The sequence below is a fragment of the Perna viridis genome, chromosome 14 (assembly GCF_037379345.1).
Source record: "Perna viridis isolate PV_CMFRI_1.1 ecotype Kerala chromosome 14, ASM3737934v1, whole genome shotgun sequence".
Classification (NCBI taxonomy): Eukaryota; Metazoa; Mollusca; class Bivalvia; order Mytilida; family Mytilidae; genus Perna; species Perna viridis.
Window position 1 is genome coordinate 19,195,375 of NC_142458.1, and position 19,913 is coordinate 19,215,287.

The 19,913-nt window shown below is 31.4% G+C and overlaps 1 protein-coding gene across 4 annotated transcripts in view; it reads right to left on the bottom strand.

Annotated features, from left to right (window-relative positions):
- LOC148598519 (uncharacterized) overlaps positions 1–19,913 on the bottom strand; it is a 48,469-nt gene that overhangs the window by 6,823 nt on the left and 21,733 nt on the right. The window contains exons 3-8 of one of the 4 annotated variants that reach the window (XM_088560512.1): positions 10,414–10,464; positions 8,898–8,939; positions 6,492–6,524; positions 2,940–2,960; positions 1,822–1,842; positions 453–515 (exon numbers count right to left, since the gene is read on the bottom strand). In XM_088560512.1, coding sequence (XP_088416638.1) covers positions 453–515; positions 1,822–1,842; positions 2,940–2,960; positions 6,492–6,524; positions 8,898–8,939; positions 10,414–10,464 — 231 coding nt within the window. The remainder of the gene's footprint in view (positions 1–452; positions 516–1,821; positions 1,843–2,939; positions 2,961–6,491; positions 6,525–8,897; positions 8,940–10,413; positions 10,465–19,913) is intronic. The other 3 variants (XM_088560514.1, XM_088560513.1, XM_088560515.1) reach the window with 3 other exon arrangements.

The window sequence follows — 19,913 nt, forward strand, 5'->3', positions numbered from 1 at the left end:
ACACTTCTATATATATATGCGTATATATGTATGTGCGTCTTAATAAACGAGGGGAGAAAATTAGTCAAATTATAGGAAGCAATATATCATAGTATCAGATATCTTCAAGGAACATCGATTTGTTTTTTTTTTTTCTGTTTTTTTAGGGGTCATAAGACCTTGAAGGTCTTATAACATGACCATCAATATTGTTTGACGGAACTTCACAGCACGTGAAGTCACTAATATTGCATTGCTTTTTACTTGCAGTTATTTGTGGAAAGCATAACTTACACAATCTTAAAAACAATGGAATAATTTTTGTCCTGTTAACTTTTATTGAAATAAATTTTTACATAATAGACTGCATACACGGAGAATAGAAAGTGTATGTTGTTGTTAGGAAATCCTTTAATAATTGAATCGTGTAAGTATCATTAAATCATGTGTCTTACATATGTTATAAAAAATACCTGATAAAAATCATGCCCATTGTTCCGTTTGTACGACAACTTGGCAAGGCATCAGGAAGAGGTCTATATAAAAGATCATTAAGTTATAAGTTTGCCCAATATCTTAATGATAAAAAGACAAAATGAATCGTTTCTTGGTAAATGGGATTAATAAAGCAACTTAATATATGATTATTTAACGGTAAAATATCATTTACATCCTTTTGGATGAAGTCTGAATCAAAGAAATGCAGGAAAGGGTAAGCAAGTAGAGATTCACATCTAAATCAATGTTTGATACATACTTTCATTTTATAAAAAATAATAAACCAAATTTTAAAAGTATGTTTTCTAAAAAAAATGTTAAAATAGTAACAGTTTCGCCATCTTTATATTTGTTTATGCTGAGAATCACTATGCACAAGGTAAGCTGTCTTGGGCCAGTCACGGATAGTCGTACCTCAAGTGCCGGTGATTTGTAAAAAAGCCGTGCTGAAATATTGTTATTAGTATTTATTGAAGAAAAATGTAGAATAGTAGAATAAAGATTGCAGAAATAGAAAGCGTTCATACTACATCATAAAGAAAGCAATTATGATCTTCAACGCGATATAAGTTAATTTTTTCAAACTTAGGTAGCTTAGATAGAGGTTGATAAATGAACATGGTTGACCCTTTCGATGACCACACAGGTGCAATAATGGAAGATGGGAATCTTCGCTTTTCGTTGAAATGCCAACGGAAGAAAAGCTTCATTAGTTCATTATATAAATTAAACTGTTACTTTATATATTGGAATAGAATAGATCAAATATCTCACTCCTTACATTGATATTATATTGACCTTTATCCAATACTACTAAGAGGTATAAATGAGTTGCACTTATGAGGTTTCAACACATAAATCATCCCTGAAATTTGTTTAAATATATTTGAAGTCACATTTCTTCACGAACATCTTCATTTGATGTCCAACCATAACTTCAAGAAATATTACATACGAATTCCGGAAACGGTTAAGGAGTAGTTGCTTTAACAGTCACTGTGAATTGACGAACGGACTAACGGGAAGACAAACAAGCACGGTTATTCATACATACCACCAAACTTTGCTTCGAGGGGAAGTTTGATGAAATGGATACATGTATTAGAATATTGCCTTTCAATAATATTTGGGCACTATTTGATACTACGTAAAACAAACGCTGATTCGCTAACTCTGTTGACATGCTTGTTCAATATATAGGATTTTGGTTCTGTTGTTAATTAATTTGTATCGTATTGTGTCTTTCTTTTTTCTTTAACTATAATCAAAGATGCAAGTAATATTATTTTTACCTTTCATTTGCAAAAATTAATGCAAGAATGCGGTTATTAAAAAATTACTTACGCTATGTCAAATTCTGTTGCGCTTTAAAAAAATAAATAAATGTTAAATGTTAATAAGTAAAAAGTCTATGAGTTGATCATATCAAAATATGCCAAATGTACTCATCCCTACTAGAATTACCAAAAAAGCATTGTAGTTATAACAAGAAATGAACAAAGAGTAAGATTTATCAAACGACCCTTTAATCAGATATGGTAGCGGTTTCTTAATACAGCAGTGTTGTATAAAGAGTATAAAAGTCATAACTATCTATTGAATCATAGGACTCTTGAAAGATATGAAGCTGATTTATTACTTCAAATGAATATTTGATACTCCAAAAAATAGTTAACACCATTATATTCTTAACATTTATCGCAATAATTTATAACAAAGTTTTTAAAAATAGTTAAAGTAGAAGTTAATAATACATCAGTATTAGAACATTTCTTTGAAGATGAAATAAAACGTAATTTGAACGACTTTTCATGAAGTTTTTGTGTCCAGTATAGAGTCCGCGCAGTCATATGATCGGTGTAAATACACAAAAAGCAGCAGATTTATAATAATCCAGTTAAAAAAGTACATTGAAAATTTTATCATTTATATTGAGAAACAGTAAAATATTTAGTTTAATGAGTTGAACTTATGAGGTTTCAACACATAAATCATCCCTGAAATTTGTTTAAATATATTTGAAGTCACATTTCTTCACGAACATCTTCATTTGATGTCCAACCATAACTTCAAGAAATATTACATACGAATTCCGGAAACGGTTAAGGTGTAGTTGCTCTAACAGTCACTGTGAATTGACGAACGGACGGACTAACGGGAAGACAAACAAGCACGGTTATTCTTACTTACCACCAAACTTTGTTTCGAGGGGAAGTTTGATGAAATGGATACATGTATTATAATATTGCCTTTCAATAATATTTGGGCACTATTTGATACTATGTAAAACTCTGTTGACATGCTTGTTCAATATATAGGATTTTGGTTCTGTTGTTAATTAATTTGTATCGTATTGTGTCTTTCTTTTTTCTTTAACTATAATCAAAGATGCAAGTAATATTATTTTTACCTTTCATTTGCAAAAATTAATGCAAGAATGCGGTTATTAAAAAATTACTTACGCTATCTCAAATTCTGTTGCGCTTTAAAAAAATAAATAAATGTTAAATGTTAATATGTAAAAAGTCTATGAGTTGATCATATCAAAATATGCCAAATGTACTCATCCCTACTAGAATTACCAAAAAAGCATTGTAGTTATAACAAGAAATGAACGAAGAGTAAGATTTATCAAGCGACCCTTTAATCAGATATGATAGCGTTTTCTTACTACAGCAGTGTTGTATAAAGAGTATAAAAGTCATAATTATCTATTGAATCATAGGACTCTTGAAAGATATGAAGCTGATTTATTACTTCAAATGAATATTTGATACTCCAAAAAATAGTTAACACCATTATATTCTTAACATTTATCGCAATAATTTATAACAAAGTTTTTAAAAATAGTTAAAATAGAAGTTAATAATTCACCAGTATTAGAACATTTCTTTGAAGATGAAATAAAACGTAATTTGAACGACTTTTCATGAAGTTTTTGTGTCCAGCATAGAGTCCGCGCAGTCATATGATCGGTGTAAATACAAAAAAAGCAGCAGATTTATGATGTCCACTTCTGTATAATATTTACGTCATAGTATAACCAATTTGTTAGCTGCTTTATCCACCGGGCCAAAATTCTTTTCTAGCCTTTTTTTTTTTTGGATAGTTTTTCTCTTCTTATAGAGATGCGTGTCGAACGATACTTAATACTTTTCGTGATGTTTAATCATTTAATCAACAATGATAATAAGCGTATTTTTGAAATTCTCCAGGGTGTTTTTTCTGCTTTTCCCTTTCGAATCCATTGCTTGCAAACATCATTAAATGAATCTTCTATGGTTTTGCGACACTCCTTCCAGTCAATTTTAACTGGAGGACGATATTTGTGTTCTGTTTTTCAAATTTGATATTAATCGGTTTTCAACGATATTTAAGTTCTGTAATAATATGACCACTGGATGCATACTAAAACGTAAAGAGAACGGGCCCTATTGTTCATAATGAATGAATAAACGCATACGATTATCACATAAAGGGCTATTTTTAGGGATCATCATTTTCCTCAGACTATAGCGAAGGCTGTAAACAAGCAATGGGCGACACGAGTATGTAGTTTACTATAATTGTTATTGAAAAGATCACATGTAATCATTTTTTTTTCATTATAAAAACAACTTTTTAAAACGTTTATATATGTTGCAAAAGCGAAAGACACCATCAAATTGAAGGTAAAACATAACATAATCATACACAACAAAATGAAGCGCACTTCCGCATTGCATGTCCAGACAAACTTCGAACAACTACGTCCTTTTGCAGGTCCGAATCTAACTTGCTTTATCTTATATTAAATGCTTCAAATGATAACTCCCATTAGTTTGAAGAGCACAATTTATATGGATATCAACTATAAAAGAGCATATGAGTTTGTGTCTGATAAATTTCTTCCAGAAAAAGTATGTGTCAAAATCTTGACCATCATATTTCATTTGGTGATACATACATAATACAAAAGAAAAAAGGCAAAAATAAAAACATAAAAACATAAACGGTAAGAAACAAAGACATATTGTTGAACCAAATGAAATAATAAAAGATAATAAGCTGTTTACGTTTTTGAATAATTTTGACTGAAGTATATAAGTCGCAGTCATCCACTGTGCTTATGGTAGTAATATTACGTCAATATGTAAGTCACTAATTTTCTCATGGAAATCAAAAGTGCTCGAACTCATACATTTTGCAAGAATAAGATATTTTTAAGGAACATTGACTCAAATAAATGTGTCACAGCCACCGACATGATAGTTATATTGAAAAATATAAACACTTTAGTCATTAATTTTAGACCCTAATTGAAATTAAAAGTGTTTGCACTCATACATTTTGCAAGAATATGACATTTTTAAAGAATTTTGACTCAAATTAATATGTGGCAACCCCTATATGACAATTATAGTGAAATATTAAGCATTTTAGTCATTAATGTTAGACCCTCATGGAAATTGAAAGTGTTCGCACTCATACATTTTGCGAGAATATGATATTTTTATAGAATTTTGGCTCAAAATGATGTGTCGCAGACACCATATGATATTTATTTTGAATAATTTAGCATTTTAGTCATAAATTTTAGACCCTCATGGAAATAAAAACTGCTTGCACTTATACATTTTGGAAGAATATGACATTTTAAAAGAATTTTGGCTCAAATTAATCTGTCCCAGCCCCGATATGATAGTTATATTGACAAAACTAGCATTTCAGTCATTAATTTTAGACCCTCATAGAAATTAAAAGTGTGGGCAATCATACATATGATGGAATATGACATTTTTAAAGAATTTTGAAAGAAATATATGTGTCACAGTCACCCACTTGATAGTTATATTGAAAAAAAAGTATTTTAGTCAATAGTTTTAGACCATTATGAAAAATAAAACTGCTGGCACTCATACATTTTGCATAACTATTAGAATTTTTACTTGAATACATGTGAGACAGTCACTAATATGAAACTATACATTTTTAATTTCTACATTTTCTACATATAAGACCATATAGGTAAATTGGAAGTGTTCACACTCATATTCGTTGCTGAAAGTGGTATTTTGAAGAATTTTGACCGAAATATATAGGTATCAGTCACCCATTTAATGCTGCAATTGTCAATTCTAACATTTTTTTAGAATTATTTGTGACCCTTATGTTATTAAAGGTAAATTTCACTCAAAAAGTACTTTGTTAATCTTGAACTTCGTGAAAATTATCAAACATCTGAAAGTTACTTGTATCGGCTACCACTTTTACTCTTAGAACAGAAACATAGACATTTAATTATATAATTAAATAATTTAATTTAATTAAAATCACAGGTATATGACAGAATGTAAGAAAATTACACATGAAACAACGATAATTTTTAAACGATGAGTGACTGGACCGTGATCGACGAAAATTAGAACATGAACGAAGATCGAGTGATTGTTGGATGATGATCACATCGAGCTTTCTATATATAACTGAAAATTTAATGTAAATTTTGTGATCAAGATTTTTTTCCTTATCGGATTTGCTAATTTACATTAGTCACACAATTTCATTTATTAATCGCGGACTTCCTGTTCTAAATTACGTCACACAGAATAGAAAGATTTAGTGTCAGGAACTGTCCAGGGGTATGACAGTTTATAACAGCTTTTCGTATTTTCTTTGTCACGACCCAGGACAGTTTCTGTCAGGATCTGTCAGGGAATAGGGCAAAATGTGTCATGACCCAGGACAGCCTGTGTAAGACCCTGTCAGGATCTGTCAGGATTTCTGTTATATCTGCTGTCGTAAAACAAAAATCCTGACAACTTCTCACATAATTTAAGAGAGATTAGAAGTGATCGCAACTGTAGTTATACTTTCTTTGCAAAGTTTGAAACCGTGAATGTGGAAACAAGTAGCGTTTTTCTATATCATTTTCAATGGAACACTAGAAATAATCCATGTATGCAACGCTTTATGATTTATATAATTAATTAATACAAGCTTCAATTTTAACAATATTCCACCGTTATACTTACCTAAAGGCGATATGATTAGGCGGTTCCTCTGTGCTACAAAACAAAAAAGATTTCTGTTCAAATCATAAACATACAATCTTTATATACGTTGATATACATTACAAAATAAGTAGGTCATTCAAATTGTATAACCACTACGTTTGTGTTTGTTAGTTCAACTTATTGAATAACGATTTCAATTCTATTCCTATTTGTCTTTAGCGAACACGAATGAATTCGAAAGATCATCTGAAAACATTGAATACAAGTTTATTATAAAAATATAATAACATTATCATGATCTATAATTTTCAATTGTTTTACGACTATTCCCAGCTACAAAAAACATTACACATCGGTGTTACTCTAAAAAGATAGAAAACCTAGATTCAAATAAGTGGTACTTGGTAGAAAGTATTCATAATTTATACAAATTAAGGCAGTTCCAAATCATTTTCTAAATATACCATAGAAGAAGATGTTGTTAAAATACTGAAATATCTGATCGAAAACATAAATTACATTTGTCCTATGTGGTAGTCGAGTTTGTCGACAGACGGACGGCATTCAAAACGGAATTAATTGTGCTCCACCCACTACTCGCTGTGCTGATCTATTAATTTAATAATATAAGGCTAACTTTATAGCTGATCTCATCCAAAAGAAGGAACATCGTTTGTTTAATTGTTTTCTGCTCAATAGATGACGTGTTGTCTTCAATTAATTAGTTCAAGAATTTTATTGACCGCATCTTTTCTAAACAAACTTAAGATAAGGAACACTTTAGACAAAAAGTGTCCGGTCTCGTAAATTGAGCTACTTTAAGAGATTAATCATTATGGAAAAGGAAAATTATACGACGGTGACGCAATGACTCCTCGTTTATTAGTGTGACAGTTCCTTGTATCTGTACCAACCTACTTTCCGCACCTGTGCATGGAATTTCTCATATCATAACTCCATAATACGTGATGCCAGAGCTTGCCAATCATTATTCACTACGCAGAATTTTTGTATCGTGCTAGACCTCTTATAATTAAGCTTCTGAAATATGGATATGCCATTATGGTTGTTTCTGTTTGTTTTTTTTACGTATGCGTCTTTTTTTACTCTCTTGTCTTCATCATTGGATTATATTATTTTATAAATTTTAAATATTCTTTTAATAAACATTTGCACACATTTGATGGCACAAGAAAGTTTATATTGTTTTAAAGAGTAATCAAGGGAACCAAGGTTATAGCGGCTATCAAAAGAATGCAATCCAGAGACAAAGACCAGACATGGAAAACAGACATACACAACAAAGAACATAAAGTAACTAAAATCATACATACAAAAGTAACAAAAGCAAATGAGCAACTCGGACTCCACTAAAAACTGGGAGCATGGACCAGGTGCACCGGTAGGGTAAGCGTCCTCTGCTTTTCTAGAAACACTCGCCGAGTTGCTCATAAAAAGTCAAGTCCGGGGTTGATGAACGAGGAAAGGAAAATATGATCCGTTGAATAAATCAGTCTTCATGATGCAGATGGCTACACCATAACGATCCACAAGTTCATGATGACGACCATAAAACTTCTGTAGTGATGACTTCAATCTTGTAGCAACATAACCCTGTTCCAGAAGCCTATTTGTTAGAGTTTTAGCGCGATATAAAAGTCTGCGTAGTTTCGGCAAGCTCGGGCATAACGTATGAGTTGTGATATGAACACTCCATACGCAGATGCTGAAGGGATGTTGTCACAGATGACAGGAGACTTGACAATTTTGAATAAAAAGTCACCACGTTTGTCGTAAAGTTTGGTCAATAATGAGTATATGGACATTGTTTTGTTTCTATGTACGCATGTATATGTGTCAAATAAATATTATTACATAATATTATCAAAGGATTACAAGTGACTCCCTTTATTAAAATTCAAAACATTCAATGGTTGCCACGATGAATTTTATATGCTTTTCGTAGTATTCATCATAAAGACAGTTGATGTACTTCTCATTATATACTTTCAAACCTATTAACTTGTAAAATGTTTACTATGTTAGCAATACTCTCCTTTTCCAGAAGGAAAGAAACGGAATATAATTTGATTCATTTAAACTAGTAAAGCTGCTATTATTTTAGCAATATTTTTAATTTGTACAAATATTCCTCGTAAAATGTCCTTAACATAAGGGGACACAAAAATATATACACATCAGAAATGCCATAAAACAGTGACAATACAAATTTTAATATCAACAATATCAATGTCCTATACGCGTTCACCAAGTAATACACTGACGACTGGATTTTCTAGATTAGAATAAAAATTGTTCCTATTTGTAGACTATGAACAATTATATTTTTTCATAAGGAGAAATATATTAAGTTTCGATCGACTGTTTTTACTTAAACATTTTTCTCATCATATCTTTTCTTACCTTTGTTCCTGCTTTCCCACTCTTTTTTCCAGTTCCCTGTACCTTTGAAGCAATAAATATCATTTATGAATAATATTAGTACGACTTACTCATCTAAAGACAAAAGAAAGCAACTCAAAGAAACCGACGAATTAGAAAAAAATAGGGCAGGAGCAATTAATACCAGACACAGTACAAAACAGATAAATGAAAAGTGCCGGAAAGTAAATGCAAAAGAAGTTTGATTTGTATAATTTTATTACAAATTTACCGGGTACCATATTAGAATGGCACGATAGAAAAATACTTTTGTTGGGTTTTGAAATGTAATGACTTCTTACTCAGTTTGTAATCGCTTAGTACAAATCTACACAATCTAAAATACATGACTCATAAATGTCCAATAATATAATGCAAAAATACGCTACGTGTAGGTCAATTGTTTATGTTCCTAGATTGTGTTGGTTTGATTTCCTTTAGATTCTAACATCTCATCATGTTATTGTCTTGCTTAAATTATTATTTCTATTGGAGATAAATATAATACAAGTAATGATTTGTTTTTTATTTGTGAGCAGCGAGCTAAAGACTGGTCAGTATAACCATTTCACCTTGTTTTGAAATATCCCACACACAAAAGATAATTGTTTATAGAAAAACGGAAAAAAACCTTTGTATTGTCCGAACTCAACAATCATTTATTAACTGGATGAACGTCATGATGTGATTGATCATCATGATATAGATATAATAAGTGTGGTGCCGACGTTGATACAGTTGACCCAAAATGAACAAAGTTTTTGGGGATTAGGTCTGGCAAAACTCTTTACAATAAATGACAAAAGCAGCTATTACGAGTAACATGTGATCGGTATGCTAATGATTCTGTTTGACAATAAATTTGTCACTTTTGGGAATAGTCCCTCGGAACAAAGTATCGGCATTCCTAAGGGCACTAAGTGTACCCTTCTACTAGCCAATGTGTTCCTTGCGCAAGTCATGACAGATAAAGGGGCTTGATCCTGTAATGCCACTTAATGATATATTGGTAATGTTCTCTTCAATAATCATCCTAAATTTCTAAATTTCTAAATGTCTCTCATTGCCTTGGAGACAGGCTTTTAGACCAAGGATATGAAGATGCGTCTCATAAGCAGCCTTAAACTTTATTTCCGATTTCCAAATTATCAGACAAACATAGGACACAATGTAAATCAAAGGGGAACCCATTTGTGAATCCTATTTGATAGACTAAACTGCGTTTTTGATTTTATGTGTTGCATCAATGATGTGCAATTGAAACCTTAAAAATACATTGTCTTGGTTCATTCGGTACTCTTTAAATGCTTTTTCATGTACATATTTTAAACAAATCTTCAATTGCAAAGTTTTAAATCCAACATCTTCTTCCTGTAACAAACTGCACAAACTGCACAAACTGCATTAAATCTTGTTTTGCATTTGGGATAAAATAATACTTTATATATCTATAGGTTACTATTCAATCCGTCACACATGTTAAGTTAGAAATACTTACAGAAATTCATAGTATTTTTGAAATCCATTGGCAAAATATTTAAAAATACTCCTGGTAAAAAAGAAATAAGCGGATTAAATGTATAGTTATATTGGCGCTTTAATGTATTTTTCTTATTGTGACTTACACGGGAGTGTACATGTTAAACAGTAAAATAGTATTGAGAAAAATAACACTAAGCTTAAGATTATATCAGGCTAACACTAAAATCATGACATTCTGAAAATATTCAATTTGGTATTAGCTGGATGTCGACCAGATTGTTCCTTGATTAAGATATTTTCCCTTATTGTTTTTTTTCCACTATTTACTTTGACATGGTCCTGTTTCGTCATCTTTAAAAATATCATTATCGGATTAGCACAATATACTTCATGTAGGACTTTTACAGAATGACTCTGTTAAGAATTTCGTCATCCATTATAGATGTTGTCTCCCTTTATTGGCGTTTTTTTTTCAACATAGGCCCTCTATTCATTTTTAAAGATAGCATAATAATACTTGACTAACAAATATACATCATCATGTTCTAAAATGAGATGACCCTGCGAAGGAAGTCACTGTCTTCTTTAAGAGTTAAGTCCCTTTGAAACGATTTACTTCAATCGTTCATTTATTGGAAATAATTATAGATAGAATTAATCTGATTACAAGTACATAAATAGATGATCTAATGAATCATTATGGATGTGTATTTTGTTTTTATATTTCCCATGAGTATTATCACTTGAAATATACTTAAAATTTGAAAAATCATACTTTGAGAACTGGAAGTCGTAGTCTTAATTTAAGTTTTCAAAAGCGGGGTATATAATTAAAATCTACAATAGGTACACAAATGACCTTTACACAGAATGAAAGATCTTTTCAGGTATATCTGTACGACACAATAAAAGACTTATATAAATATCAACGAAACTACCACTTGCAATTTTCATATTTTACAGTGGTTTTGTTTTTTTCAATAGTAACTATTTATTGAATTGATATTGCATCAAGTTTTTTATTTCATCGAAGGGTGATAAATTAAGTTTGAATATATAAATAAGCACAAAAATCAAAGTCCCAAACCCGATATTTCATACATGTTCAAAGGGATAGAGTCATTAAGTGGACATGTTAAAAGTTTGAATGTTAGGTTGTCGCATATCAGATGAAAGGTCTTAAAGCGTACATCCGAAATCTCGATGTTTTATCTCAAACAAATGTTGGGTTGGGTCTTTAAGATCAAAAACTAAATTGTTTATATTGTTGTGTTATTGCGTATCAAATGAAAGATCGTAAACACAAAAAATAATTCAATTTTACCACATAAGAGTCTGATTGGGGTTAATAAGTGCAAAACGTTTAAATTCAAAATTTGTGCAAAATGCTTAAATTCAAAGAAAGTAGGATGGTTGCATATCAACTGGAAAGCCATCAAATGTTCAATACAAAAATCATGATGAAGACCTCGACAACTGCATGTGAAAAGTGCAAAAAGGAAATTGTTGTGAATATTTAGTTTGTGATTTATCAAACAAAAGGAATTTACGTGTATATTACAAGGAGAAAGCTTTGAAGGGAAACACCTTTTAATTGTTTACAAACAATTGACTAACTAGTTTACTCGTCATTTTTGTTTGAAAATATGATGTTTGATTACATACATTTTTGGAAAACCTAGAAATAATAAGGGAATCATTCTAACATTTTGCAACCTTAATTGTTGGCAGAGAGATAGTTTAATCTATTGGCATTAGATCTGCTATTTTGAAAAATGAGACATGACCGCAGTCTGAAAACAAAAATATTCAAGATCAAGTTAGGAAGACTAATTCCTTCCTAATTCATTTAAATGAATGATTTAAATATGACACCCTGTCAAATCCTACCCACTCCCCTAAATAGTAGCTATTTTTTATAGAAAACAATAATGCCAATCCATGTTTCAGGAAGTTTTTAACCCTAACGCGAATCAAGTTGTCAATTCTGAAACAAATATCAATCCGAAGATCTATTTTTATCAAAAGCAAAAACAAAACAAAACAAAACATCGAAATTACTTTATAGAACATTTTCACACAAATTGTTGCCCCTTTGAAAGAAGTTTTCAATTTTCTATTAATAGTTTTATGCCTTAACATGTATTAAACATATGTTGAAAAATAAGTTATTTTATGATATTCAGTTCTATTGGCTCATCCAAATTACATATTTCTAAACAAATTCATTAGATGCCCGAAAAAGATGACCTTTATATGTTTTTTTTAAATATAATTTTTGCATTATTCACACCTTTTTCGTTGAAGCAAAAGGGCGTGAAATCACATTTTACTTAAATTGTAAAACTCATCCACAGACTTGCGAAAGATAGATCATGACAATAACAATGTATGTAGAATATGATTTCCTATGTCAGTATTCATGAATAGCACTGTTCTATATTGGGAGAAATACTTTTTTTTAAGTTTACGATGTGCCGGAAAACGCCTTATCGAAACCGATCCTTTAACTGATAGATGAGGCATGTTGTTACGTCAAATTGGTGATGCCGTTATGCTCCCAACATCGATAACGATAAACCTGTGCCAGGACAGCAGTTATATTTTCTTTTTTGTTTCAAAGTTCAATAGAAACATCGGCGAAATATTGAGCAGCGTTTGTACATTTACGTCTAAGTATTTACATTACAAGTAAGTTTGCTTTTGAACACTCTAAGCACATTCGAGAATTAAGTGTTTACACAGCCAGAAGATAGAATTTGCACTGCTGAACTTGCCATAAATTATCGTCGGAACAAAGTGCTCTTTACTAGTAACGAAAGAAGTTGTCACTTGGAAAGTAGTGATATGTAAAATTCACCCTCTTCGATTAGAAATGTTTTGTTGCAATTCTGGATCCGTCCTTGTCTGTAATTAAAATATTTCTCGGTCGGTCGTATGTTTCTTCAAATTGTACAAAGAAAGCATTTATCACATATCACTACATAAATCTAATGATTTAATAGCAGATTAAATTAGTCTTAAATTATTTGTAAATTCAAACATTATCATTTCTTTTTCAATCGGTACATCCTCGGCCACTCCCGGCTATGCCCAGAATCAAAGAGATTGGCCGATAAGTTGTGATTGATTTCTTTTTATCGTTTACTTTCTTAGTAAATTCAAAATTTTACAGTAATTTACCGTAAGTTTACTGGATACACTAAGTTTATGCATTTACGACTAGTTTACTGTTTAGTCGATTTGACGTTTACAGAGGATTTACAACACTTTCTATTTTCACGTTGTTGGTAGAAATAACTTGTAAACTAAAACATACTGCAAATTCAACTTAGTTTGATTCCATATAAAAAGGAAATATGAAAATATGACTATTTGAGATATATTTGCAGATTATTGCATTCTTTATATCAAGTATAATACTTATTATACAATTTAAACTTCATTTAGGATATTTGGGTTTTCGTCCTAACACGACTTGTGACGTATAGTTTTCTGAATAAGTATGTGAAACCTTTGCCTTAAAACATAATTTTATACAAGAATGTGTCTTTGTACCTAAGGTTCGAAAAAGGAAATTGAAATCGCGTGTCATGCGTAATTTCCTGATGAAAATTATAAGTAAAAAAAAAAAAATTTACTGCGTCAGCTATCTTTCTTTTTAAAGATAGTACTTGTTTTATTTCCGTTGATTAATCTTTCAACATTTGTTCAATGATAACGTATATTACAGAGTTAAGAACCATACAATATTAAGTAAGTCAAATAAAATAGCTGACGTTTTATTTCTAGATAAAGCATTATCATACATGGCAATACACTATCCTCTACATACATGTATCTACAATACTTAAAAAAATTCAATTGGCAAATAAATGTTACAGGCATAAAATCAGTCAGAAGATGCACACCGATGATGAAAATAAATTTAATTCTAATGTTGTTAAAAGAATATAATATAATAGAATATTTCATTTCTCCAAATCATTGGGCCCATATAGAACACACTCTTTAGATACGATGATTTAAATAATTAAGCAAACTGAATAAAATTAGTTGACAACTTCAACAACAATTTTAAAATTAAACTGGAATATTTAGTATTAATTATTTAGGATTCAGCTAAAATACAAAAATTCCGATAAACAAAATATGTGTACTTGCAGTTGAAAAAACTCAACCATAAACTATTAACTCTGATTCCGTGGTCCTTACCAATAAGTAAGATTGATCACTGAAAACTTATTAATTACATATATGAAATATAGAGTGGTGTGTCCTCGATATTATATTAGGTTTGTCACAATATTCGTCCTGAGATAACTCAAGAACACTCTACAGTAGTATCTCAAAGCTACCGTATCTATGCATGGTGCGTGTTCAGTCACTTCATTTCATTTGTGTCAAGGAAGGCTATTTATAGCATGAACTTGACTTAGAGATCGTCGGCGAGTGGGATTCAACCGGAAGTGGGATATTGCCACATGAGACCGCCTAAATATTCCGCGGTCTGTTCTCTTTACCCTTCCACTTTTCAACCTTGCAAATTTTAAGTTAGTATATCGCTCCGCCGCCGATCATTCAATTATCAACACTACCGTGACAAGCATAAGCATAAAGCAAAAGCATAGAAGATTTATTTAAACTTGGTTTTACATATAACAATACAACATAAGCTCTGTAGAGCTTTTATCAGACATACATATATGACAAGCACAATACACAGAACACATAAAACAGTAAGCACATCATGCAAAGAATAAATAATGTTTTTAAGCACAGCAGTTTGTAAGCAAATTTAAAACATATAAAGCAAACTTAAAATTCAGATAAACTAACATTCATGCAATAGCTATTATATAAAGCACTAAAAGTAATTCAAGCATTTAAAACACAAATGAAAAGTTATGCATCAAAATATAAAAGCCAGAGTATACAAGATAAATAAATAAATTAATAAATGATCTACAACTCACTGAGATCTGCATTAGGAACACTGACACGAACAGCCCTCCCAATTACCAACCAAACTTTTAAACTGACCCAAAGGCATTTCGTCGCTCATCTCATTCGGCATTTCGTTCCAGAGTTTGGCTCTTGCATATCTGAAAGAGTGTAGGCCGTGGGTAGGTGTCCTTACCCTGGGAACATCTGCTATGTTGTTATTTCTAAAAGAATAATTACTTTTTTTAATTTCAATAAGTTCATGTAGATATAATGGACACTGTTTATTATAATTTTATACACCTCTATTGCTATCATTCTAATTCTTCTGATTTTTAAACTTTTGATTTAATCAACAGTTGTTGATAAGAACTACAATAGTCTTCATATATAAATCTTAGGGCATTAAACTTAAGATGATAGTCAATTGTTACAACAAGTAATTTCACTTCTTTTTCACAGTGTATGATATTACCATCTAGATTAAAAGAAATATTTTTATGTTCAGTTTTCTTGCTAATGGCTATTTCCTGAAACTTGTCAGGGTTGGCCTTCATATGATGTAAACTAAACCAGTTAATTAGCTCTAAGCTTTCTTTTTCTAAAATATTTACAACAGTGTCTATATCAGAATGTGAATAAGATAAAGTATTGTCATCTGCATAATTATACAATGAACTGCTTGTTACAAAATGAAAAATATCATTCAAGAAAATATTAAGAAGTATGGGTCCTATTATAGAGCCTTGCGGTACACCTTTATATATATCTTTCCAGGTACTTATATTTATACCAACGTTTACGCATTGTTTTCTTTTACTTAAATAGTTGTCTATTAAGCTTAAAGCTGATTCATATAATCCATATGCCTTTAGTTTTCAAGTTAATAAATCATAAGGAAGGCAGTCAAAGGCTTTCGAGAGGTCCATCAACACAGCAGCAATGTATTGATTATCATCAATAGCCTTCTTCCAATCCTCAATGATTTTCGAAAGTGCTGTCCATCAGCCGTATCCTGCTCTATAGGCAGACAAATATGGGTAATAAAATATTTTGAAAAAATCAACTAGCTGTCGGAAGTTTAATATGTGATGTTTTATTTTTCGTAAGAGATGGAAGTGTTATGAAAGCTTTTGTAAGATTTGTTGAATTGCAATATTTCTATGATTATGTGCTTATTTTAAACTGTTTGAATTTTGTCTTAGCGAGAAGGACTATTTTTTTCCTAATTGACCTGACGCAGGTCAAACACTGTACCTCCAATAACCTGAAAACAATATGGCGTCGGAATGACAAGTGACTATTTTCAAAGTACTGACGCCATATTGATTATTACAAACTTTCGTTAGATCGCTAGAAAGTGCTGGAATACTAATAAAAAACTTATTTGCAAGTGAGCAATTATACCACCCAAAAACGTTATTATTGAGGTTGGCATTCCTCCTTTTTATGGGAAAATTGAAATTTGCATGTGCAAAATTCACAAACATGACAAATAATACCCTAGCACCCCCTTTTTTCTGAGAATCCCTCATTTTCAAAGTGTGTGATCCGCCTGTGCCAGATGGGTCCTGAAGGTTTGAAAGTGTTCTATGCATAGTGTTTGTAAATTACAGGCATTTTTATGAACACTTTTGATAAAAAATATTATTACTTATGCTAAGAGTTCTCTAGTTGTTTTATATTTTATACATATTGTAATTTTAAATGGATGTAAATCCTATATATTCCATGTGTGTTCGATTTGATGCCAGGAATTTAAAATGCAAGCAGTGTGTACATGTACCTAAATAAACATACATGTATCAAACAGTATGAAGTATTTAAACTAGAAAATAAACATTCAAATCATGAAATTGTTAAATTAATATGATTTCAAAGCAGGAACATAAATATCTGTTTCAAAGTTAAGAATGAAAGTTAATATAATTAAAATTAGATCTTAATTGCTCCCCCTTTTTTCTATGTTACATGAGGTCATGCGACAAAGAAAAAAGTGGAGCAATTAAAATCTAACCTGAATTAGACTGGGATGAAATAAGACCATGTGGCATATTTATCACATTCAGTAGTTGATCTTGATCTATCAACAAGGGGAATATCTAGTAAACTTTAGGTATTTGTATGTAGCCAAACAACATTTTAAGGCATTAAGAGTCCCCGCTTATGACATTCCTGCTGAGAATTTTCCTAAATATGTTAAAATGATTTGATTACATTTTGATTGTATTAGAAATTGTCCAACTCTTAAATTTTCAATCATGATCATTATGGCCGACCTGCGATTTAAATACCCTATATCACGCCCCTAGGCATAGACCTTGTTTGTGTCTTGTATAGACAGGTTCCGTGTCATTTTCATGGTATACATGTAGTAATCGGATATAGAGATTTTAAGATTGGTTGCAGAAAAAGAACTGAATATTGCAGGTTACTACTTGCTCATTTGTCCCACATTTTGTATGGTCCTCCTGTACCCGCCACAGTTATATCACTTAAAAATTATCAATATTCTTTTTTCTGTGAAAAATATTTAAAGTAGTAAACAGGAATGCAACTATATCATATTGTGCTTCATGTGCAGCCTAGAATAACTATACATACTTCATATTGATGCCACTTTCATTCTCCGTCTTCCATTCTAAGGTATTCTGCGTACCCATTCCTCACAGATTGCTACAAAAATTTATATTATATAAAACAATGATTTTAGGTGAACGTGTGCCCGTGAAAACGAATGCTTTTTTTTGCTCTTTTGTCAATGGGAGAGAATAGGTGGTCCGTACTCATCGGGTTTGTTCGTAAAATTAATAATTACCCCGATTAGGAAACTTAATGGACAATATACATAATTATTTAAAAGAGTTGTTCGAATATTCCACTGCAGGGTGTACTGAAATGACAAAGGGCCGGGGACGCTAGAGTACATGTAACGATAAACAAAATGTTTTATTTGAATGAGTTGATAAATAAATATGCTACAGACTCTTCATAAGTGAATTAAAAACTTATTAGTTGTCACTAATATACATTTAGCAAGAGGTCATGCTATCAGCATGGAGAGGGTCAGACTCGAGAAATGATCACATGAACAATGGCGGATAAAAATAGGATGTGAAAAATACTATGCTAAAATCTGTTAAGCTAAGTCAAATATCTGTGTTAACATAAAACTTGACCGCTTTAATCGTGTCTATGAATATAAAAATTTCTTGACGAAATGATTGGAATGTGGTGTTATGAAACTTTCGAACAATGACGAGGATGCACGCGATATATTCCGGAAGTGCATCTTTATCGGCCTGTTTGTGGCTATTCATTTTTGTTAGATTACCGATGGGTAAAATTTTACTTTTATTTGTAAAGAGTATATGATATATGTACGTTTTGAACAGGAAGTGAAAGCGGGATACTGGCAAGGTTCATGTCTATAAAGGTGGTAAATGGAAGAGGTCGTCGTATATTTGATGAACGCAAATCTCAATGTGACTTTTAACAGTAGTTTCAGTAAGTTTCACTTAATTTTTCATTAATTTTACCCCTTGTCCCCTGCACTTTGTAATTCAGTTCCCGCAATTTTATTCCCAGAAATTGAACCAAATTATGCCACATGCATTTTTTTTTTCTAAAAAGGAACTCCATCAAAATGGTGGCTGATGTCTTAATATTTTTCATTCCACTAGCGCACAACACCAGCCTATTTATACCCCACTTGACATATACAGCTTATCAAGGAACAGGTGCAGAAACTAAGAGCCTTAAGATTTCTGCATATGAAATTTATGAAGGCATAACACAAAATGGATGGTGTATGTGTTTGTCATTAAGTTAATAATAATCTTTTTTTTTCAGTGTAACTATGAACAAATGAATTAGGAATGGGAAAAAAGTGAGGGGTGTCTTGTCAAAAATGCAATATATCCATGCATTGGAAATGTTATGTGAAATCAATGAATGATTCAAGTAAACAGTTTTGTTTATGTGTACATTTAGCATGATCACTAGAAATAACAACTTTTCAATTAACTGATTTTTGCTTCAGGTATCAAAGAAGGTTGTGCTACCATTCTCCTGGCATCACCAGAATATGTGATTAAAAAGCACTAGAGAGACATCCTGTTAGAAACATATTCTGAAAAAATGTTTAGTTGCATATGATGAGGCACACTGCATATCAGAATGGTATGTTGTATATAGTGACAAAAAATATGTATGCAGTACAGTTAGAAATCTACATGAATGTCTTGTTGATGTACATAAAATGACAAATACAACATCTAACATTTGAAGACAAAAAGCCGTTAAAACTTATATCAGCATAAAGGAAAATGAATCCCAAATCGAACTAGGTATGCACTACCTACACGATTTTAACATGAAAGTCGAAAGAAGCGCGTGAAGGGCGATACTTCGCGGTACAACTGAATCTCCAACTTTTTGTATGGCACATCGTTCTGACCCCAACCCGACATATCAATATCCAAATAAAAAAGAGGAGGGTTGCGGGGTCAGAGGAAATTCGGACTATTACCTTCTAAATAATAAGCGAACATACACTGAATTATCCGGGCT